The sequence below is a fragment of the Vulpes lagopus genome, chromosome 18, assembly GCF_018345385.1.
Source record: "Vulpes lagopus strain Blue_001 chromosome 18, ASM1834538v1, whole genome shotgun sequence".
NCBI lineage: Eukaryota > Metazoa > Chordata > Mammalia > Carnivora > Canidae > Vulpes > Vulpes lagopus.
In genome coordinates this window covers 3,117,048-3,141,188 of record NC_054841.1, presented here as the reverse complement: position 1 = coordinate 3,141,188, position 24,141 = coordinate 3,117,048, and the positions used below count along the sequence as shown (strand labels likewise).

Sequence of the window (24,141 nt, the reverse complement as noted above, 5' to 3'; positions counted from 1 at the left end):
TTAGCAGAAATTTGGGTAGAAAAGGTCTGTAAAGCACAGAGTCCTGAGACATGACTGGGATGAAGATTGTCAGAGCTCTGGAGAGTGAAAGTGCTTGGGTTTCTCTCCTTAATAAAGTTCCTCTTTCTTAGACTCTTTTTCCACTGCTTTCCTTTCAAAGCATAGGCGTTATAGGGAAGAGCCCTTAAAATATCCTGCTTCAGAAAGAGATCACAGAGCACATGACTCGTAACTAAAGACAAACAGAGCATAGGAGCTGGCATCCTGTTCCCCAGGCTGGGGTAATCCCCTGGGGTCGGGTTCCAGCCCGCATCTGTGCACGTGAGGCAGGGCATGTTTAATTCCCCTCCACTCCCTTCCTGGGAACTTGGTTGTCACTGTGAGGTTAAAGCTTAAGGCTTGGCCCAGCCCATTCTGATAAATGCAAGTGCGGTCAGGGCCAGAGGAGGGGAGAGAGGAGACCAGGGTGTTAGGGACACAAGTGCCTCCAGAGCAACAGGAGGCTTGGGCTGGGAAGGAAGTGATCGGGGATTCGAGGCCTGGCTGTGGAGGACACTGGCTATCTGGGGGGACTTGCAGGCATGAGCTCCAACGGCCACACGTCCCTCTCGTTGCCACTGCTTTCAGTGCTGCTGCTGCTGCTGCTGCTGCCGCTGCTACAGGTGAGCTGGGGCAGGTGCTCGGAACTGGGCTGGGGGCCATGAGCCCGCCTCAGGACTGAAGGCACAGCTCTGGTTGGCTGTGCCCCTCCTGGGGTGATGGGCCGGGGAGGGATGGAGAAGAGGGCTCTGGGTAGGCCCCGAGAGAAGGGCAGGTGTGTGTGTGTCGGGGGGGAGCCCAGGGTCTGCATACACCTGTAACAGGGCACCGTCAGTGGGGCTCCTGAATGTATACAAAGGAGGGGTTTAGGTCACAACCTGTTTGGGGAGTGGTGGAGATGGACTAAGGGGACTCATCTTAAACTGGTTTATACAGTGCACACCATTTTCATTTAGATTTGTGGTGATCCAAGCTTTCTAAGGGTACTTCTGTTCACACCTCAGCCTGTATGTGACAGACAATTTGAGCAACCTCAGGGTGGGTGGGAGGACTTAATGCCTCTGCCCCCCAACCCCTGGCCACAGCCCAGATGGAATCAAGGTCAGAAAACACACGGGCTTGTTGCATGTGTACTGACCACAGGGACTCACCATTGTGTGCACCTGTCATGCCGCTCACTCCATGGCTTTCTGCCATCATGAGGGTGTTGCATTGAGTTCTCCTGTAGTAGCTGGCCCAGGGTCACCTATGGGTCTGGACTGGGCTGCTTAGCATCCCAACTCGGCTTGCCCACAGCAGGTGGGGTTCTGGGCTGACCACTGACCTTGATCCTCACCTTGGCTGGACGTGGACCCTTCTCGGGAGCTGTAGAACTCCCAAAGCCTAGATACCCCCTGAGACGTTCAGACTTAGCTGACCTGCGAGGTGGCCTAGGCCTTATGGCTTTACCTTGGTCTCGTTAAACCTCATTTTCTTTACCTGAAAACAGAGCTGATATTTGCTCTTCCCTGTCCTGGTGGTCATAAGAGTGAAGATGGGCTTGGCCGGTGTGCCCTTCTGCCTGTGTCCTTCTGGTTCTCTAGCCACAGTGAAATGGTGGGCAATGCATCTGGCACCCATGCTGCTACTATTTATTGGATATTTGCTCCGAGTGGGACATGGGGGATGGAACAGTAAGCAAAATGGGGGGATGGGTGGAAATCCCCTGAGCTCTAGTGGAGCTCTGCTGCCCACGTGAGCGTCTTGCTAGGCACCATTTGCTCAGTGCTTAGAGAATTTTCTTGGACCCTTTTTGTCATTTCCAGTTCTAAATGTCCTTAGTCAAACAGTACTCTCATTTTATCTCCCACTTTGTCAAATCCTGTTGATAGCCTGTTTTAATCATCAAGCCCTGTCCTCATCTTTCTCTTCCTCCTGCCCTTGCCCCTAAGTGGTCTGGTCAGAAAACACAGATATGTTTTCCTCTTCTCTGTTGTATTAGCACAGAGCCCAGACAAGCTGACTCATGTCTGAAGATGGGTTGAGTGGGGGCAGGCAGCAGGGAGTGGACTGTGGGTGGCAACTCAATGTTTGGTGAAAGCAGCTTTATACCCATTCCAGTGGATCAAGGCAGAGGAAAGAAGGTGCTGGAACCAGGTGTTTTTTAGCAAGCCCCATCCTGTACCATAACAGGGCAAGAGCTTCCCACCCAGCGGTGCCTGGTCACTTGCTGAATTGGCTGCGAATTAACCCATTCCTTCCACTCCTGCGTGGGCTCCAGAGTTGGCCTACAACCACGTGTGACACCCCATGTGTGCCCACTGGCCCCCCTCTGAGCTCCCCGTTCCACTGGAGCGCTGTTCTTCCTCTGGAACCCCACCACACCCCTGCTGTCTGGGGGACACAGAGCAAGCGACAGAGTTGGGGCTCTACTGCGGGTTTTGCTCTTGGAGCCTGATTCAACAGTAAGTCGCATAAGGGGAGCCCCGTTCTCCTCCTATGGGAACTTCTGGTCCTGAGGGCTCATGAATACTCCACTGCCAAGACCAGAGGAAGAAATCGCTGGTGAGCAAAGTCTGTTATGTCATCATTGTTGATTTTTTTTTTAACCCTGGAGATCCCAAATTGGCTTATCTTTAAAAAACTGTTAGCATCAGTGATTAACTTGCTGAGCCCCAATTTAGGAGCAACAGTGAGTGGTTTGCAGAAGGTGAGGGATTCTGTGTTAGGGGAAGCTGGGCACTCGGAGGGATGTCCTAAGAGCCCTGGGAACCTGCTGACATGATGCGGTCTGCACTTTTAAAGATCGCCTGAGCTTCTGTAGAGAGAACATACTTGAGCAGGAGACTAAGCAACGAGGGCCACGTGGCAAAGTGCCACAAACTGGAGCCTTCAAACAGCAGAAAGGTACAGCAGGACGCTACAGTTCATCAGACAGTTTTGCATATTTGCAAGTTGCTAAGAGAGTAAACCTTGAAAGTTCTCATCACAAGAAAAATAATGCTTTAACTGTGTGTATTGGCAGATGCTAAGTAGACGTCTTGTGGCAAGCATTTCGCAATATGTACAAATAACAAATCCTCATGTTGCATACCTGAAGCTAATACAACGGCGTTCACCAATTATACGTCTTTAAAAAAAATTCTCGAATGCAAATTTGCAATGAAAAAAAAAAAGAATTTGCAAATTTGCAATGAAAAAAAGAATTATTTCCATGCAGGCTCCTCAGTTCTTTAGCACCCTCTGCAGACACAAAGCCTCCTATGCACCTAGGTTACTTCCCTCCAGCGATGCCATGGCTACCTGACCAGGCCAGCCTGGACATTACTGGTTCCACGTCCCCACGCTTAGCACCGCCTGTCAGGTGATGTGTGCATGACTCTTGCAATCAAATGCCCACCTGCCACACAGTGTTTGGTGGACACTGTAACCAGAGACACCAGCCTCTAGAAAGTTTTCTCCCTCACATTATAGAAACATGATGTGCATCTTTTAAATGGTATCTTCTTTGGACCAACTGCCTACTATTGGCAAGGATGGGGAATACAGGAAGCACACTTACAAAGTCATTTAGGCAAATATAACTCTTTTCTGGTCTGCCTGCAACAGCCAGACAAGATCGCACAATTTCTGAGGTGAGCGTGGAGGGGGGTCGTGAAACACACAGTGTCAGGTGCACAAACCTAGGCGCTCACAGCTCTCAGGTGGCTATTGGCTGAGCCATTCAAGTGCTGCCAGAGTGAGTGGACTGCACAGAGCCTGTATGTAGAAAGGACCTGTAAAGACACCCTGTCTCACGCCCTCACTCACAGAAGGGGACACTGAGGCCAGGGACGAGGTCAAACCTTTCCCTATTCCTTGTTGCCCACCTGGGAATAGACCTGTGTTGGAAATGGGATGAATTTCTTCATTCTTTTGCAAGAACTGTGATTTTCTCTCCATTTTAAGATCATATACCTGGTTAGGCCCTTAATTTAAAACCGTCAACACGAATCAAGAAGCATTCAGTGTCTGAATGAATCAACGTTTGAGATTTTGGAATGCCAAGACTTTAAACATTCTTTCCCTTTGAGTAAATAGAAATCTAGTCTGTAGCAGGGAACAAATATCATTGTCTTTGACGTTAATGAAACAAGACGAGCGGGTGATATCCACCCCAGACAAGGAGGAAGTCTTGGAAGACATGGAAAGCCATGAAGGAAGGATGCATAAAGAATGTTCGTTTTCTGTGAAACTGCTAACATGCAGTCCATTGGGGAGCGGTGTGGCCGGCAGCAAGGATGGACCCTCCTGGTGCAAAGCCACCAGGGCTGAGGGTGGGGTCACAATCACTCACTGTGTCCCAGAGCCTGAGGCAGAAATCCTAGAGTAGCAGTCATCTGATGGTTTGCTCTCAGGATGCCTTCACGCTCGTCACATTACTGAGAGCCCAAAGAGCTAGTCCCTATTTGGGTTATGTTTACTGTGATTTACCATATTAGACATTAAGACTGGGACATCGTAAGCTTTTCTTGGTTCATTAAATATCATAATAAACCCAGTACATGTGAGTATATGTCACACGCTCTTATGAAAAATAACGATACTTTAAAAAAAAAATCCATTTAGTGTGAAGAGTGGCACTGTTTTATATTCTTGCAAATCTCTTGTTCCAAAAGAAGACAGCCGGATTCTCCTCTCTGAGTCTTCTTTCAATCTTGTAAATGTTGTTTAGTTAAAGGACATGAAGAAATTCTGGCTTCACACAGATATGCATATGGAAAGGGAGGACTGTGTGATTGGCCTTAGACAGATTTGTGGTTATCCTTCTTTGACATTACACCAAAACTTGACAAGTGGTATTTTTAAACAATTGATTGCTGTGTGGAATCTGAATATATCTTAATAAGCTTTTCTTGCTCTGTTACATCAAAACCACTGGTATGTCTTGTGTCTTGGATGACTCTTTCTCAGTGCTGAGGCCCCAGCATCTTGGATGACTCATCCCTAAATGCAACAAGGAATGAAATACTCATTCCTTGGGGATGATTTTGGAATGTCATGCATTAATCATTAGGAAACTCTTGTCTTGGGATGCCTGGGTGGCTCAGTGGTTGAGCGTCTGCCTCTGGCTTAGATCATGATCCCGGGGTCCTGGGATCGAGTCCCACATCGGGCTCCCTGCATGGAGCCTGCTTCTCCCTCTGCCTGTGTCTCTGCCTCTCTCTCTCTAGGTCTCTCATAAACAAATAAATAACATCTTTTTTATAAAAAGGAAACTCTTGTCTCATTGAGTTATGTAGATCTTCCAAATGCTGACATTATTTCATTCTGCAAAATCAGAAAATCACACTCGTTAATATCTCCACATATCATCAGAAAAAATTGGAAGCTGTCAAGCCCATTGTGGCAGACACAAGTTTTCCAAAATTCTAAAGTTTTGCTTGAAAGCTTCCATTATATTGTTGGCAACATGACACCATCCACCATTTCTCTCAAAGTGATAGGCTCACTTGTTTACCATCAAAGAACTATCGAGTGCCCAATACTGACCAACACAGTTTGTCAGTCAATCTTCCAAGCACAATGCTGTTGCCAGCCTGTTCAGCTGGCAACTCCAATGATCACCCACGTGCTTTCGTTGGGACTCTACTCCGTCCAGGGCATTGCCTGGGGTTTTGTGCGTACTTCTCACCTGGTCATGCAGAATACCACAAATGCATGTGTCCCAGTGGTGCAGGGCAGTAACATTAAAGACCTTTACTGCTTCATCAGTTCTCAAGTGACTTCAGGCGTCAAGTCAATTCATCCATTACCTCATCCCTAAATGCAACAGGCTTTTCCTTTCCTCCTTCTTCTTCTTGAGTGTGTGTGGTGATGAAGGTACATGTATCAGGTACAGCATGGAGATACAGGATGCTGCTGGTCTTGCTGCCACCATCTTTCCCAGTGATTTGTCCCATCAGTGCCAATGTCATGCAGTGAAATCAGCAAATGATGCTCTGGTATGGCTCGGCAAGCATTTGGCCGTCTTGGTAGTGTCCTGGTAGCGTCAGGGACCCCAGTGGGCCACGCTTGGAAACCTGCTGCTCCACAGAAACGTCCTCTATGCATGTGGACGTGTATTGCCACGGCATTTTCCCTTAAGTGATAGCAAACACCAGGAAATAATCTAAATAACCATCCCCAGGAGGATGGATAAATGAACTGTCCTTTGTTCATGTAGTGAAATACTCGACGGTAGTGAAATGAGTGGACCAGAGCTGTAGGTGTACACACACACACACACACACACACACACACACACACGCTCGTTCAGTGTTGGATCTACATACTCTGCAGAGTCTGTCTCTATTCCAACAGCCTCACTCTAGGTGTGTGGCTTTTTTTCTTGGGCGGGGTGGGGGGAATGGCAGCAAGTTTGTTGAGATGTAAATTATCAATAAATAATTCTCGATGTAAATCATATGAATGAAAAGTAACAAGGTCTATGGTTTTCTTGATTTTATGAATCTAAAAATAGAGAAAAAATAAAGGAAAAAAAAAACAGGAAAAACAAAGCCGACTTGAATCTCTCCACTAGTTAGCATCTGGCACTCTTCTACACGGGACATAAATGCATCCGTGCTCATCCCGAATAGACAGTTTGCTCTCCCACTGTGCTACTCACCGTCACAGCAGCACGCTGGTTTTACACGTTGCTGGTATCGGCTGTACGCTGCGAGACTCCTTTTGCTTAGTTCCCCTATAGTTGCAGAGGAAAAGCAGTAAGCATGACCTGAGATGTCAAGAACAAGAAGTTGTATTTATCAAAACCAAATAAAGTTCCTTTTTCCCCCTCTTCTCTCATTCTAGAAGACGTGTGTGTCCTCAGGCAGTTTCTACCTGAGTCTGACAAGTATTTTCCCTACTAATTCACGTCATTTTTATTTTTAAGGTCAACGGTGTCAACAGCTTCCAACAAGAGAAGGATGATCTTACTGACCAAACACAGGTGGGGTTTGGAAGTCACTCTCTTCATAAGCCAAGTGAGGTCAAACTTGACTCAGAGATTCTTTTGCAATTTCAAGTTTTTTAGTTCTTGGTCCATGTTCAGAAAATAAATTAGTAACTAAGTGTGGCCTTTCGGAATCTTAAGGGACTGTCAGAGAACTGCAGTGGATGCTTTTATGTCTACTAGGATATGAGCAATCTGTGCACATCAGAAATCAGCCACACAGTGCTAGCCCAGAGCTTTCTCCACACTCTTTTCTTCTTCATGGAGTTAAGATACATTAAAGTTAATCCCCAGCGTGTGAGCTTTGGACTGCCCAGGGATGTGGCCGCGCTTCGCTAGGAGCTCATGCCGCCTTACAGATACTTCCTTCATCTTGTTCTTGTGATCAACTCACTTCCTAATTTTTTAAAAAAGATTTTATTTATTAATTCATGAGAGACACACACAGAGGGAGAAGCAGGCTCCATGCAGGGAGCCCGATGCGGGTCTCCATCCCGGGACTCCAGGATCACCATCTAGGCCAAAGTAGGCAGGCGCTCAACCACTGAGCCACTCAGGCGTCCCAACTCATTTCCTAATTAAATACAGTTGACCTTTGAACAACATGAATTTGAAGTGCATGGTCCACTTATATGCAGATTTCTTGCAGGACAGTGCCGTGAATGTATTTTCTCTTCCTTATGATTTTCTTAATGACATGGTCTTTTCTCTAGCTGACTTTATGGTAAGAATAGGGCATATAATACACACAACATACCTAGTGTGTATTAACCGACTGCTGATGTTATCAATAAGGCTTCTGGTCAACAGAAGGCTGTTAATAGTGAAGTTTTGGGGGAGTCAAAGGTTATACATGGATATTTGGCTGCCCCAGGGGGCAGTGCCCCAACCCCACATTGTTCAAGAGTTAACTATAATTTTTGAAAAGACTTACATGTTTGTGGATAAAAATCAATGTGGCTAGAAAGCAGCTTGGCTTGTAATAAATATGTGGTTAAACTCGATCTATGGTCTCTCCCCTGACAAATCTCTGAGTCTGAGTCTTTTCCTGTTAGAAGGGACAGTAGAAGATAAAGAGGCGTTAAAGACCTATCAGTACTGAATGGAGACATTCTCATCAAGTATTTCAGAAAGAGAAATAGGAGGGAGTAACTTTCTCACTCATTCAGCAGCTGTGTGCGTGTCTGCCATGGGACGGTGTTGGCAGAGTAGGCAATGATCTTTAATGTTACGTCTGCATAGCCGCTAAAATGACCTCACGATCCATGTAAAATCAGTGGGTGGCCCATGCCCCATGGTCTAGAAACAACTCTACAGTTGTTAAGAAATCAGGCACTTTTAGTTTCTAAGCATCGGAGGCTGTTGTGAGGACAAGGGATATCAAGCAAATCAGGTGCCAGTTTGTGCCTGCTACATCGCTACCACTGTCACCCTCATGGTCGTCGTATAATTTCAGGGAGAGAGCCACCGGCCCCTACGGCGGTCCAAGAGAAGATGGATTATTACCACTCTGGAATTGGAGGAGGAAGATCAAGGGCCCTTTCCCAAACTTGTTGGTGAGGTAAGGAAGGCCCCTGCCACTGTCTCTGATGAGGCATGTCCCCTTCGGCAGGAGGACTAAGTCTCAAGCCTTTCAAAAGGCTACGTGCTAGGGAGGCCAGTCGGGGTGGGGGTGGGGGAACATTACGGTAGGAGGAACGCTGGACTAGGCTCTAGAACCTGCTCTACCTCTACGTGACTAGGGGCCTTCGGGCAGGTCACTTCATGTGAACATGTGCTGAGAACATCAGTCACCTGTATCAACGGGCTCCTCCATTCCAGCCTGCTGGCCTGATTTATTTGGCCCATGCAAAGTCTTTAAAAAAAAACCAAAACATATTATTTAAAAATAAGGAGATTGGAGTTACCAGAGACTGGGAAGTGGGGGAAATAGGGAGATTAAAAAATAAGTAAATGGAATGTAAAACAGTGGCTGGCGGGGCTTTTGCAGAGGAGGTCACGGGGCCTTATCACTTGATGGGGACAGAGCGTCAGTTTGGTAAGAGGAAAAGAGCTCTGGACACGGATGGTGGTGGCGGCCACACGACAGCGTGAGTGTGCTTCGTACTGCGGGGCTGCACACTGAAAGATGATGACGGTGGTAAATTTGATGTCGTGTGCATTTAACCACAACAAAAAAAGATGGAAACAATAGGAAGATTGTATTAGAAATTCTTGTGCTTCTTGAGGTTTTCTGAAAGTTGGAAGATCTGCCCCCACGGAGCCGACATTCCCCACATGCCAACAACTGGATGGGGCTTGGTTTTCTACAGGCCCCACGCCTCCCTGTGGCCTCCCTCCCTCCCTCCCAGCTGAGGCACCCAAGCTGGCACGTGCCAGGGCTGCAATGTGGGAGTTTTTGCACGTGGCCCACGTCATTCCTTTCCACGACACTCCTGGCCTGTGAATTAGGTACTGAGCGACTAGGTGCCTACAGCTCTGACATCCTATGACTTCTGGAGGAAAAATGAACACAATCTGTATTCTTGCAGTGTTCATAAAAATAGTAGATGCCTGCTGTAGACAGAAAAACCTACTGAAAGTTTTCAAGGCTCAGTGGCTACCACTGTCCACTCCCAAGAGTCGGGGGGCCCCAGTGGGCTCCTACCGCGGACGCACCACAGCCTTCCTGCCGGAGTCCTGTCCTTGCAGGGCCCCGCCCGTGCAGTACCTACATTACAGCCTTGTTCTAAAGATTAAGTAGGCTCAGGCAAGTAGGGCATGTAGTAGGCTGGCTCATTCTAGGCCCTTTCCAAATGTTAGCTGCACGGGTATTGCTCCCCTCTCCCTGCAGGGATCATCAGTATGAACACATCGGTTCGTACTCTTCCAGACATTTCCCTGTAGTCTCACCAACATGAGTCCCTGTTGACACACTGGGATCGCCCCACGCATGTTGCTCTTCAGGTTGCCTTTGTGGTTTAACAGTGAGGCACCGCCCCCTTTCTGGGGCAGGGCCTGCAAGTGCTGAGGACTGGGGACCCACGCCCCAGGAGCGGGGTCCCGCACTAGGATTCTCTCCCTGGGGAGGGACACGTACGTCCTTCCCACACTCTGCTCACTGTGACAAACGTTGTTCCTGCATCTGCATGTCTTTCTGTTTCTTTCGGATAGACCCTCAGGTGAGCGATTGCCAGGTACGGTGCTTTAAAAATGCCTTTGAATCCTAGCCTTGCTGTTTTGTGTGCCTTGTGGTTTATTCTCATTCTTTTTTCCTCCCCCCCCCCCCCGCTTTTTTTTTTTCCCTTTCAGCTGTTCAATGATATATCCCATAACATGTCATTAATGTATGTGATCAGTGGACCTGGTGTGGACAAATATCCAGAGATTGGTTTGTTCTCTATAGAAGATCACAGGAATGGAAGAGTGTATGTTCACCGCCCTGTTGATCGAGAGACAACGCCGTCTTTTATGGTACCAAAATTTTGATATTTTCTAGGCTTGGGTTTATTATGTAAAGCTGCTGCAGGAATATCGTATTCGGCAAGCATTAGTTAAGCTGCCCACATGCCAGGTCCTAGGAGTCTGCCTATTACATGCTGTGGTAAGCCTTAAAAGTGTGCATGGGCAGAGAGGCTAATTTTATAATGTTCTTAGAAACTTCTGGACTCTGTGATGATGTATGTGAGCTGCCTCAGATCTTCCTTCTAAAGACCGGATTCCAAGCATGATCAGGATACCTGAAAGCATTTGGGGATAGGGCTAGAGAATGTTTATAAAATGGGCTAATTTGGTTTCTGATGAGTCATGGTTGGAATATGTAGGCAGAAGCTACAAGCAGACCCCACAGTACCTAATAACTAATGAATGAGCAATTATGAACCTGGTGGCAGTTTCTTCTTGTGTCCATGGGTTCTTCAGGGTCTCATAACCCCAACACCGTGGTCTACAATGGATTTGAAATCCAGGTTCTAGGGATGCCTGGGTGGCTCAGCAGTTGAGCGTCTGCCTTCGATTCAGGTTGTAATCCTGGGGTCCTGGGATTGAGTCCCGTATTGAGCACCCCCCCCGGGGGAGCCTGCTTCTCCCTCTGCCTGTGTCTCTGCCTCTCTCTCTGTCTTTCTCATGAATAAATAAATAAAATCTTAAAAAAAAAAGAGAAAGAAATCAGGTTCTAAACAAGGGGAAAAAAATGTTGGTAGTATATTAGGCTACCAGCTTCACCTTACAGGGGATGCATACGATGCTAGCCTTTGCTTTGTTTTGGCTTCTGCTGGAAACTGAGCTTGGTTCTCAGGCCTGCTCAGCTGTACATTGGCTCCTTCAGGGTGAGAAAGAACATCTGAAAGAAGTAATTTATATACGTTTTCTCCAATGACCTTAAAATATTTACATACATAATAAAACATATGCCCTTAACTCATTCATTGGTGGGCTCTGAAACTCTAATTTTTTAAACAAGATTTTATTTATTTATTCACGAGAGACACACACACACACACACAGAGAGAGAGAGAGAGAGAGAGGCAGAGACACAGGCAGAGGGAGAAGCAGGCTCCATTCAAGGAGCTCGATGTGGGACTCGATCCCGGGTCTCCAGGATCATGCCCTGGATTGAAGGCGGCGCTGAACCGCTGAGCCACTGGGGCTGCCCTGAAACTCTAATTTTTAAATAGTCAGGAATGCTCCCCAAACTCCAAAAGTCATGCAGAGACGACTCTGCTGGTCTTCACTATATTTATGGAAACCCTTGCCCCATGGGGTGAATTGGCAGTGTCTGTCAAACAGAAGGAATATAGAGTGGTCATAGGTAGTAGGGCCCTGGGGCAGCCCTACTAAATCTTGAGTGAGCAAACAGATCACTGAGGGATCTTGTGAAAATCAGATTTTGCTTCAGAACATCAGGGTGGAGCCTGGGACTCCGAATCTCCAGCAAGCTCCCAGGACAGGGTGCTGCCGCTGGCCCCCGGCGGCCACGTGCTGAGTGTGGAGGGCCAGAGGGTGAGCCTGACTCGTGCAAGGACTGGACAAAATATATTGTGCTTATGGTCCTTGTTTTGCTGTTGTTTTTTGGTTGCTGTTGTTTGCGGGTTGCTGTTGTTTGCTTTTAACATCTTTACTGACGTATCAAGGGTTGGTTTTCACAAGGTTTAAGATGAGACTTTTTCCTGGAAGCTGATAATACCTAAGCCAAATCCTTAAGAGTGTTTTCTGACATGTGAGGCCCTAATGGGAAAGCTTGGCATGTCAAGGCCCGGGAGGCCCCAGGGAACAGTTAGAACAAGCAGAGAAAATGTGAGAACATGAGCGGCGTCCCCACAGGTTCTACTCCGACAGGATTTCCAAACCCTGCACTTGGACCTGCTGGGTGAGAACAAGCCCACCATCCCATCCCCCAGGCCTTATCACAGCCATGCTTTTCTACCAAATTCTACGATCGCTTGCTAGCTGGCTTCTTGGTTGGCTGTGAACATCCATGAGACAAGACGCAGGGTGGGGTTTGGAGGCATGCCCCACCCCGAGGCTCTCTGTCTCACGACCCTGGTTTACTGTCTCCTTATTACCTTTCATCGCCTGCACTGTATACCTGAAACCTGTTTGGTTCCCTGTGGGTGGTCAGTCTCCCCACTGGAACGCAAGTTCTAAGAGCGAGGAGTTTCGTACTGACTGCCATTTCCTGAGTCAGGAAGAGGGCTCTGCACATAGTAGGTAGGTTTCCAGGTGATTATGCGGATGAGTGAGTGAGCACAGCAGAATGTTGTCTCTGCTTCCAGGCTGTTGTGGGTTGAATTGTATCTTCCAAAAAAGATAGGTTCAAGCCCTACCCCTGGTACCTGTCTATATGACCTTATTTGGATACAGGGTCTTTGCAGGTGTCATCAAATTAAGATGAAGCCATACTGGATTAGGGTGGGCCCTAATCTGGTGACTGGCATCCTTGTCAAGGGAAGGGAATTTGGGCGGCACAGAGAAAGACAGAGAGGAGAAGGCTGGAGGCAAAGACCGGGGTGACGCATCCATCCTGGCGGAGGACACCAGGACGGTTGGCAGCCCCCAGCAGCCAGGGGAGAGGCCTGAAACAGATTTCCCCTTAGAGTCTCCAGAGGGAACCAAGCCTGCTGACCCCAACTGGGATTCCAGTCTCCAGAAGTATGAGAGAACACGTTTGGTTGTAAGGCACCCAGTCATCACAGCGGATATAGGAAACAAACATGCAGGGGTTAACATACTCTCTAGGAAGACCAGACACAGGCTGGTGAGAAGGGTGACCAGCCACAAAAAGGAGGTTAAGCAAGTGTAACAGAAACGCCACACGAGCTAGGCATTCCAGCTCAGCCATCTGCTTCTGCAGAAGGATGCTTGCTACCGGGTCTTGGCGGTTCACAAAGCCAGGATGTATTAGAAGCGAAGTCAGCCCAAGTGTTGGCCAACAGACATTCCCAGGAGCACCGCTGTGCTCTTGGGGGTAGTGAAGGAGTCACAAGAATTAGCCAAAACATGTAAAAACTTGTGTTTGGGAGGTTGGGGGGTGGGTGGCGCTGATTTCTTGTTAATTCCATAAACCTACAAGAATGTAGGGACAGCAGCCAAGAAGCGCCTGAGGATGTAAGACATAGCTGGGAAGGGGAAAAGCCTGACTTTTTCTATGTAGGAATCTCATCTGTTTATATCAAAATCTGCTCAATTTCATAGGCTACAAATACACTCAGGAAATTTTTTCTTTTGTATTCCTTGAAATAATTATCTGTGGGTCTATATGCCAACGCACTCAGCTTTGCCTACTTGAAACCTATGCGTACAAGTGACTTTGTCTTGTGTGTTCGGCATTTAAGATACTTGCATGTGCCTGCCTGTGACTAGGAGTACACGTCCCGTGCGTGTCATTTCAGGGGTCACGTGCCCCTGCACCATGTCACTGCACTATGGTGGGCCACCCAGGAATCTAAATTTTAAGGCCATAACAAAAGGCTGAAAACCCTTTCCAAGTGCAGAAAATATCCATGACATTTCCCTTCTCCATTGCGATTCTGAGTCCCTGGAAATTCTTAGCATCTTGACAAAGAATAAACAGCACTTACGCCTCTCAGGCATCTTACAGAACTGACGGTCTCAGATGTAGCTTTTAGGATAATAGATGGAATATAAAATGATAAACATAAAACAAACGTGGTTCTTATTTTTAAGTGGAAGGACTACAGTTGGCGCTGTGTCGGAGCCAGAAGTCCGCATGATTAGGGAGCAGAGTTGCCAGCGCAGTCATAAATTATGGAAGAGCATGTGGAAATGGTGTGTGAGAAGGCCGATTTGCTTGTGCAGAAATGTAAAAATGTATGTTGGATTCCCGGGAGCAGACTAGCTCAGTGGTGTTGAGGGGAGAGGAGACAGCTGAACCGGGAGAGCCTGGGGCCCAGGCCACTGCTGTGGGACGCCCGGTGGGACCGCCACGGTGGATGCCCCAAGTCTGCGGGCAAGAGGCCCAGGCAGGGTGTGCAGCAGAGACCTTGTGCGCTCTGGGGACAGGGCCGGAGAGATTGCTGCCCGAGGCTGCCGAGGTGCTGGGACCCCGGCTGGTGAAGGCACCTGCTCCGGGCCCTGCGTGGCTGTGGAGGGGAGCGCTGAGGAACAGGCTGGTGCTGTAGTCAGGTCTACACCTACTTGCACTTGAAGCTGGGCTGTGCCGAGGGCGCAGCCAGGGACCGTGCAGTGGTGCCCAGTGGGGCTCCAGGACCACCTCCCTATGGGGCTTCTCTGCGAGGAAGGAAGGAGGTGATCGGTGTAGGAGCCCAGTCCTGGGCCTCACTAAAACCGCTTCTCCTGGAAGGAACCCTGTGCTCGCTCAGCATCCCGCAGTCGGCTCTGCACCTGCACCTGCAACCAGACCGCCCTGGAGAAGCCACGGCTCCCGTAGTGGGTGGGTGTGGCCCTGACAGCTCCTCCACACATCACCCCGGCCCGCTCCCTTCCCTGAACTTCTTCTATTTCACCACTGACTCCCCACAATCTTTGCAGCTTTCAACAAATAAAATCACTGTTTATCCTAGAGCTATAGAAATTCAGCAGCAAGTGGGTGCCAGGTGGTTCCGTGGGTCAAGCGTCTGATTCTCGGTTTCAGCTCAGGTCATGATCTCAGGGTCCTGGGAGGGAGCCCCATGTCAGGCTCTGAGCTCAGTGGGAAGTCAGCTTGCGATTCTCTCTCCCTCTGTCCCTGTCCCTGCCACTCCCCCCCGGCATGCATGCTCTCTCAAATAAATAGATAAATCTTTTTTAAAAACATATATATATATATAGTGCTCACTTTGGCAGTACACAGACTAAAATTAGAATGATACAGAGAAGATTAGCACGGCCCCTGCTCAAGGATGGCATGTAAATTTGTGAAGCGTTCCATATTTAGAAAAATAAAAATAAATAACACATATGGTTGCCCACTCATTATTGTGTAAGTAGAGACTTTTTAAAAAGAATAGATTTTTAGAGCTGTCTTGGGTCTACAGAAGAGGAGAATGAACAGTACAGAATGCCTGACCCCTCCCCCTCCCCACCCCCTGCCCCACGCAGTATCCTCTCTCATGAATGTCCTGCACTGGTGCAGTAACGTTTATGACCCTGGATGAGCCAATAGGATGCATTATTATTAACAAAGCCCATAGTTGGCATTAGGGCTCACTTTCAGTGCTGCATGTTCTATGGGTTTGGGCAAATGCATATGACAGGTATCTACCCTTATAGTATCACACAGAGTATTTGCACTGCCCTAAATTTCCCTGAGCTCCTCATTATCCATCCATCCCCTCCTTTCTGAGCCCTCGGCAACTGTGATCCTTTTGCTGTCTTCATACTTTTGCCTCTTCCAGGATGTCGTATAGTTGGAATTGTACAGTGTGTATGTAGCCTGTTTGGGTTGAACCCTCTCGCTTAGCCACGTGCACTGAAGATCATGTCTTTTTAATGCTGGCTAATATTCCACTGTCTGGATGGACCATTCACCTAGTGAAGGGCATCTTGGTTGTTTCAATGTTTCACGACTATGAGCAAAGCCACCTTAGACGTCTGTGTGCAGGTTTTTGTGTGGTCATAAGTATTCGACTCTTTTGCATAAATACCAAGGAACCTGATTGCTGGTTTGCAGGGTAAGAGGATGTTTAGTTCTGTAAGAAACCACCAAAGGAAGGAGGAATTATCTGCTATCTGTGTATCTTCTCCGGAGAAATAGTGTCTGTTCAAATCCTTTGCCTATCCTTAACATTTGAAAATCAATTTTTTTAGCAAAGTTCCAGGAAATAAAGTTAATATATAAAAATCAATTGTATTTTTATCTACCAGTGATGAATACTTGGAAATCAATATTTTAAAAACAGTATCATTTATAATATCACCAAAACAAGTGAAGTGCTTAGGCAAAAACCTGAAAACTGCAGGACCTGTTCACTCAAAGCTATGAAATGCTGATGAAAGGTACCAAGGAAGATCTAAATGAATGAAAAGACAGACTGTGTTTATGGATTGAAACATTGAATATTAAAGGGCTAATTCTTTCCAAATTTACCTATAAATTCAGTGCTAGACTAATCAAAAGACTAGTGGAACATTTTATAGATCTCAACAAGCTGATCCCAAATTTTATATGGGAAGTTAAACCAGCTTTTGATTTTTTTTTTTACTTTGTTTTGCTATTTTGAACTTTATGGATATATGTGTTTATCTTTATTGTTTCCTTCTTTCTGTTTGAATTTAATTTGCTCTTTTTTAAAGATTTATTTATTTGAGAGAGAGAGAGGGACATGTGAATGTGAGTGGGGAGAGGGGCCAAGGGAGAGAATCTCAAGGAGACTCTGCTGATGGGGAAGCCCCACGTGGGACTGGACCTGACCCTGAGATTGTGAGCTGAGACGAAACCAAGAGTCTGATGTTAACTGACTGAGCCCCCAGGTGCCCCTATTTGCTCCTTTTTAAAAAAGGTTCTTAAGAAACTAAAGCTAGAAGCCTAAAGCATTGCTTTGAGATCTTTTGTGAGGAAAGACTTCCCATTGCATGTTTGAGACGAGCAGACCCTCCTCATTCAAGCACAGAAGTGACAGCAGTAACCACCTAAGGACCCATGACGTGTCAACAGCTGTGCTAGTTACTTTAAATGTTCCCTTTCCCCAAAACTTTCAAATGTCTGCTCTCTGCAGTGTTTCGCAGTATTGATTAGCACTTGCATTTCTCATGACAGCCCTGACCGCGTAGAGCAACCAAGGCTCCTGAGCAACTTGTCTGCATTTACCCAGGTGGAAAAACTGAGACTAGAAACCTGGTCATAACTAGTGATGTACCTCTCAAGTCAGGCCATTGGCTGGTCCCCAGAGGCTCGCCCATGCCAGCAAGGAGCTCAGTCCCTGGGGTCACGGGGCAAAGGACAGCATGAGATTGACGATGATCTGATTCGTGCCATCAGATAAATGATCCTGCAACATTAACACGGTTCCCTCTGCTTCCTAGGTGCATTTCAATGTCGTGGATCGCTTAACCAGAGAAATCGTGGATAATTCCTTGATTTTCAACATAAGGATCCGCGATACAAACGATCATGCACCCCAGTTTCCTAAGAAGGAATTTAACATCACTGTGCAGGAGACCCACCCTGCAGGTGTGTGCGGTGGGGCAGCAGGGCTTCCTCTCCTCTCTCGTCCAGAACAGTTTTCTTGCTTTAATTTCAATGCGGTACTCGGTCCTACTTGTCTTTAGGGGGAGATTTTACTGTTCACACCCTGAAGATCACAGATCCTGGATTCAAGCAAAATGCCAGGTCTGAAAGCCTCACTTTGTATTGGCAATAATATGAGGTGCAAATTGTGTCTGTTGGAAGAGCTGACATGTAAAGAGCAATCTAAAATAACTCAGATGCACTGAAGGGAAAAGGCAGACCTGAGCGGTGCGTGCCCGAATATCTCTGTAAATTTGTCACCTGTAAAATGGCAACGAGATGCCATCTAAAGTTTCTGAGCTACAGATTCTGTGAGTCTTTAAATCCAAACCACTCTCATTAGAAGATGCATCTATTTTAATAACAAAACAGCTTCATTTATTTCACAAAATAGTCTTTAGAAAATTTGGGAAATTCCAAGGCATTAAGACCGAAAAAAAAAAAAAAAAGACCGAAATAGAAAGCATATTTAATACTTCCAATTAGAGATAAGTACCATTAATGTTTTCTAGTCTTTCAATATTTGTCTTTGCATTTTATATGTCCGTGCGTGTACACACACCGTGTGTGTATCTATGGGTACATATTCCCAGATTTTTATATATAACTACAAATGCACATTAATATATATGCATACATTTTTTATCTTTATCATAGTGCAAAATGCATATGGGTCTATATTAGATATTCACAAATGCATGGGTGTGCTTTTTCATATGTGTATATTTATGAGCTATCTTTTCTAAAAGTGCAGTTTTACTCTTTGTAACCTAACAGCGTTCCCCTACAGCATCCTATTGCGTAGTATTTTATTTCATGGATGTACTTTAAGGTGTTTTTTTTTTTTTTAACTAATCTCCTATTGTTAGACATTTATGAGTTGTTCCTACTTTTTGTTATCTTCACAAAATATGCTTCAGTGAACATACTTGAGCTAAATCTGTGTCCCACTGAAACATTATTTACTTGGCATAAATTTAGAGAAGTAGAATGGCCGGTTCCGACCACATACGCAATTTAAGCGCTCCACTTGACTCATCTACGACGTCCGAGGGGGCCTGGCAGGGGGCTCATCTTTGATTATGAAGTGCTGCCCATGTTGATAGGTTTCTTGTCCATTTCTGTTTGTGTGGTTGTCATTTTTCTTCTTGATTTTCACCTTTTTATCCTGTATTAAAAATGTTTATGCCTGCCACGTATACTTGAAGTGTGTTTTCCTGGTTTATTGCTTCTTTTTAAATGTTGTTTATAGTTCTTTTTGGCACACATTCATAAATCAGTCTGATCTATCATGTCTTTTATGTCTTTAGCATTTGCAACCATGATTAGAAAGTTCTTGTGACTATTTAAATATTCCTCTTTGTTTTTTATAGTATGTCTACAGTTTGATTTTATATTTAAATGTTTAATCCGTTCTGGTGTATGCCTCGATGCCATTTAGCAAAGACTCGTCATTCTGCTGGTTTGATAGGCTGCTTTTGTTCAATATTAACTGTTAAAACAATTCTTTCCAGGTCAACCTATTTTCCAGATGGTAACAGTGGATTTGGATGAAGAAAATACTCCAAATTCTCAAGTCTTTTATTTCCTTATTTCTCAAACGCCATTACTGAAAGAAAGTGGCTTCCAGATTGACCATATTAGCGGAGAAATAGGACTCTCAGGATGCTTAGATTATGAGGTAATGTGGATTTTATTATTAAAAAAAATGAAATGTATTCTCTATCTCTGAGCTCCAGACTTAGGATTTATGGTTGTAGTGGAAAACCCTCCGTGGCTAGCCTTGGTATTGAAATTGCTATAATGAATTATTACTTTATTAATACTTCTCTGCTGTATTTGAAGGGAGTGACTGCTCTTTTCCTTCCCACACAGACTGCTCCACAGTTTACACTACTAATTGGAGCAAGGGATTTTGGAGAACCATCCTTGACATCCACGGCCACCGTTCATGTTGCTGTGCAAGAAGGCAACAACCACATGCCCACATTTATCCAGGACAATGTAAGGCACCTGCACTGTCTCAAATGCCAAGTCCCCACGTAAATGGCCCTGAGTCCTGTGCTTGGTTCTGCTGAGGGAGTTCTCAGCAGGCACCCACGTTACATGTTATTCTCCAAAATAACGTAAACTAGATGAAGACATCAACCGTACTGATACAGAATCATTTAATAATAGACTTGGCAGCTTATGTTTCTTAACTGTTTTGTGCCAGAAAGTGTGCTCAGAACCTTTACATGCATGCTTTCATTTTCAATTGTTGGGACTAGCACATGATTTCCTTGTTTTACAGACAAGGACACTGAGGCATTGGGAGGATAGAGAATCCATGCTCATTCTACATCGAAGTTTCTCACTTCCACACTATTTTTTTTAAATGACCTTATTTATTTATTCATGAGAGACACAGAGAGAGAGAGGCAGAGACATGGGCAGAGGGAGAAGCAGAGGACCCCGATACAGGACTCAATCCCAGGACCCCAGGGTCACGACCTGAGCCGAAGGTAGATGCTCAACCACTGAGCCACCCAAGTGTCGCTCAATCCCACATTATTAATGGGGACTGAGAGATTTGTTGTAGGGTCAGTGGAGACTGCCCAGTGCACTGGAGGGTGTTTAACATCATCTCTGACCTCTGCCCATTAGATGCCTGGGCACCTCCCAGTTGTGACAGCCAAAAATGTCAGACATTGCCCAATGTCCCCTGAGGGGCAGGTTCACCCCCAGGGGAGAATCTAGCCCTGAGCTCTTCACACAACATTGGAGCTCTAGAGTAGGGAAGATGAGCAGGTGGGCTCTGGCTGTGGCTTTCTCAGCCCACCTGATTATGTATGTCAGGGTTCCACATGGGATTTCACATGCTACGGTTCCCTGGGCTCAAAGAAAGCACCCAAACCCGCTGTTTCCAGATCATCTGGAAATGCCACACCACTTGAGATATGCAAGATTACTAAAAACACTCAGGATTTGTTTCCTGTTTTGTATATTTTTGCTCCTTCATATGCAGTTTTTTTTAACATATTTTTTTAATTGGAGTTCAATTTGCCAACATATAGCATAACACCCAGTGCTTATCCCATCAAGTGCCCCCTTCAGTGCCCGTCACCCAGTCACCCCCACCCCCTGCCCACCTCCCTTTCTACCACCCCTTGTTTGTTTCCTAGAGTTAGGAGTCTCTCATGTTCTGTCTCCCTTTCTGACATGCAGTTTTTTAAAGAAAAATATCCATTTTGCTTCTTTCTCCTGATCTCTCTCAACAAGACCTTTCCTGATGACCTAGTTAAATCCCTAACACAGTACCCACTCCCTCCTTCTCATCCCAACCCAACACACACACACACACACACACACACACACACACACACTTTATCATCTGCTCCCCAAGGATGGAGTTTTGCTGATCCTGTTCATAGCAACTAAGATAGAATCTGGCACATTGGAGCCTTTGTTGAATATTAATAAATGCTACAAACAATTATTTTTAAAAAGTATCATTTTAAAAAAATCTAAATTTGTATAGACAAAAAGTGCCTGGGTGGCTCAGTTGGCTAAGCATCTGACTCATAATCTCAGCTCAGGTCTTGATCTCAGGGTCATGAGGTCAAGCCTCACATTGGGCATGGAACCTACGTTAAAAAAAATCTTAAAAAAATTGTATAGAGAAAAGCTGAAATGTTTTCAAATGAAAACACCTCACCAAACAGTACAGAATAACTGTAACATAATATTTATTGTGTTTGAATATTGTTTTGAAAATCTTCTCTGGCTTAGCAAAATGCTCTGTTCTTAAGAGTAAGGGTGGGGAAAATAAGCTCTGTCTTCATGTACTCCGCAAAGAGAAATTATCTTGTTATCAAAACTATTGAGTAATAAGCCAAAGTTAGAAAAATGTGTTAGAGAAATGATTGTTTTAATCTAAGTCATCATAAGAGTTCTATTTTAGGAGAAGATCTAGGCTTTTTTTAGGAGCATAAACTAGGATGTGCATTATTATTTTAAAGATTCAGATTCTTAGAAAAATAGTGCATTGAGTTGGATTTTCAAAGGTATGCAGCTGTAGACACATCACAGGGTGCTGAGCCAGGCAGAGCTTCCACTCGCTTAAGGTCAAGTTCTATAGCAAGAGAGGTAACATGTGCACGTTCCTGTGCTAAGGACTTACATTTTCCTTCTTGCTTTCTTTTTCAATGGTGCATCTTTATCTCCATGATGTGGACATGATGGTTGCTTCTTCCAGTATAGGATTCAGATTTCTGAAGGCCGCACAAGCGAGGGTGTGTTGCGTCTTCTGGTCCACGATGGTGATTTGCCATTTACGTCAGCCTGGAGAGTAAAATTTAACATACTGAGTGGCAATGAAGAGGGACATTTTCACATCTTGACTGACCCAGAGACCAATGAAGGGATTTTAAGTGTGATCAAGGTAAAGCCATCAGGGAATGTGCACCTGCTGGGTGGCTACAGGTGTTGGGACCCCTTTCTGCAAGAATCCTGATGCCCACTGTGCACCAAGCACATGAGGTGTGGCATATTGTGTGTCCCAGTGGTGCCCAGCGAAGAGGGCAGGGAGTGTCATAACCCCAGCTGCTGTGGCCCTTGGCCCTTTTGCCTTCATGGCTCCTCCCACCAAAATAATATCACTACTAAAAGTTATTTTTGAAATGGTGCTAAGTTCTTCAACATTTATTTTTTGTTTGAGACAAAATAGATTTATATAGGCCCTAAAATGTTTATTTTTCTCTGATGTGATAAAAAACTTTAAGATATTTTCTCTGAGAGTTCTTTTTTTTTTTTCCTTCTGAGTTTTAAAGACATTAGAATGTGTGCACAGACCCCTAAAAGCATCGTGGGTGCCTGGCACTTCGCTGGCTATGCCTAATGAGGAGCTGGCCCTGCAGAAAAGTATTATTTTTTCCTTTTACTAATAAGGAACCAAAGCCCAGAGATGTTGGGTCATTGTCATGAAGTGACACAGCTGGAGGAGGGGTTCTGACTGAGGGAGTCTGACTCCATTGTTTTTAGTCTTAATTGCTCTCAGGCCAGACTCTGGAGTGACCGAGCCCTTTCTCAGCGCAGGCAGGTCACCCAGGGGTCAGGTTCAAAGACAGGCCTGGGCTGGTAGGTCTGGGGTGGGGCCCTGAGCTCCTGCCCGTCAGAGGAACAGGCCGCCGGTGATGCCCACGGGCCCCAACCACACTGTGAACAGCAAGGCTCTGGGGTACTCGCCGCAGGCCTGGGATTGAATATCTCAAATATTCCTTAGCTTTTCAATCCTTTTAAGTCACTGACCACTTTGCACCCTGAGTAACTATGATCATTAATTTCTGTATTTCCTTAAGCTCCCTTGGTTTTTTTTTTTTTTTTGCAGCAGAGCTGCCACATTAATGTTTCATTAGGTTATGGGTTTTGTTGCATTTTTCATTACTCTCTGATGGATGGTAGCTCTTTTCAACTGGGAGGGAGGGGAAAAAAAAAGAAACAGAACTCCATAAATGATTTGAAAATGGGCTGGCAACTGTCTTTTGATCATTACCAAAGACAGAGTAAATAATAAATGAAGTGCAAAAGCCACAAGCTCTGGGTGCGTGATCACGCGCTGAGCGTTCTCCGGCCAGGGGAGCAGCAGGTGCTCACGAAATCCTCTGTCTGGGACTCGCAGCCCTTGGATTATGAAACTCACCCCGTGCAAAGCCTTGTCATCGCCGTGGACAATGAGGAGCCGCTCTTCCCCTGTGAGGGGGGCCAGCTCCGCGGGCCCCGGGGGGCAGGGACCAGGGCCACCGTGAGTGTGCAGGTGACGGACACCAATGACCCGCCAGCCTTTCACCCTCGGAGCTTTGTGGTCAGTGAGGCCGACGGTGCCAGGCCCGGAATTCAGCTGGGAGCTTTCAATGCGACAGATCCAGACGGAGCCGTTGGCCGGATAAGGTGAGAAGGGAGGTGCAGGGCGGGGGGGGGGGGGTGTCATTTAAACAGAACCAGACACGGACCCGCGGGCCTGCCTGTTGGACCCCTGCCCCTTGGCGGGCTGCTGAGGTGGACTCCAGCTCGGTTATGAAAATGCCAGAAGCCACCAGGAGAAGGCCTGCGGGCCCATGTTCCATGCTTTTGTCCTACAGCTTTCTTGGACGCACCAGGGGGAGTGTGCTTGCTCATTTTCCCTTGCATTTAGCACACTTTGCTTTTATACCGTTTTTCCTGTATTAAAATAATTTGTTATGGGTTTCTATCTCTCTTTTTACCAAAAGAGAGAGGGTTGTAAACCCGCAGCCCTCTGGCTTCTGGGTGACTGAAGTGGTTTTTATTTACTATTTATTTTTTGAAATCGTGGTAAAATATATCTAGCAGGAAGTTTACCATTTTAACCATTTTTAAGTGTACAGCGGCATTAAATGGCATTAAGTAGATTCACGTTGTTGGGCAACCGTCCCCACGATCCATCTCCAGAACTTTTTGATCTTATAAAACTGAAACTCTGTCC

General features: G+C 46.0%; 1 protein-coding gene and 1 non-coding gene across 3 annotated transcripts in view; both read left to right on the top strand.

Moving 5' to 3' along the window:
• The first annotated feature begins 465 nt into the window (after positions 1–465).
• CDH26 (cadherin 26) overlaps positions 466–24,141 on the top strand; it is a 42,545-nt gene continuing 18,869 nt past the window's right edge. For both annotated transcript variants that reach the window (XM_041732278.1, XM_041732277.1), the window contains exons 1-9: positions 466–662; positions 6,935–6,991; positions 8,451–8,555; positions 10,286–10,447; positions 17,456–17,603; positions 19,175–19,341; positions 19,536–19,664; positions 21,898–22,083; positions 23,320–23,588. In XM_041732278.1, the coding sequence (XP_041588212.1) occupies positions 582–662; positions 6,935–6,991; positions 8,451–8,555; positions 10,286–10,447; positions 17,456–17,603; positions 19,175–19,341; positions 19,536–19,664; positions 21,898–22,083; positions 23,320–23,588 (1,304 nt within the window). In that variant the 5' untranslated portion in view covers positions 466–581. The remainder of the gene's footprint in view (positions 663–6,934; positions 6,992–8,450; positions 8,556–10,285; positions 10,448–17,455; positions 17,604–19,174; positions 19,342–19,535; positions 19,665–21,897; positions 22,084–23,319; positions 23,589–24,141) is intronic.
• On the top strand, positions 15,262–15,368 carry LOC121478471. The gene has a single exon (XR_005984480.1). It is a non-coding gene; the product is annotated as a U6 spliceosomal RNA (small nuclear RNA).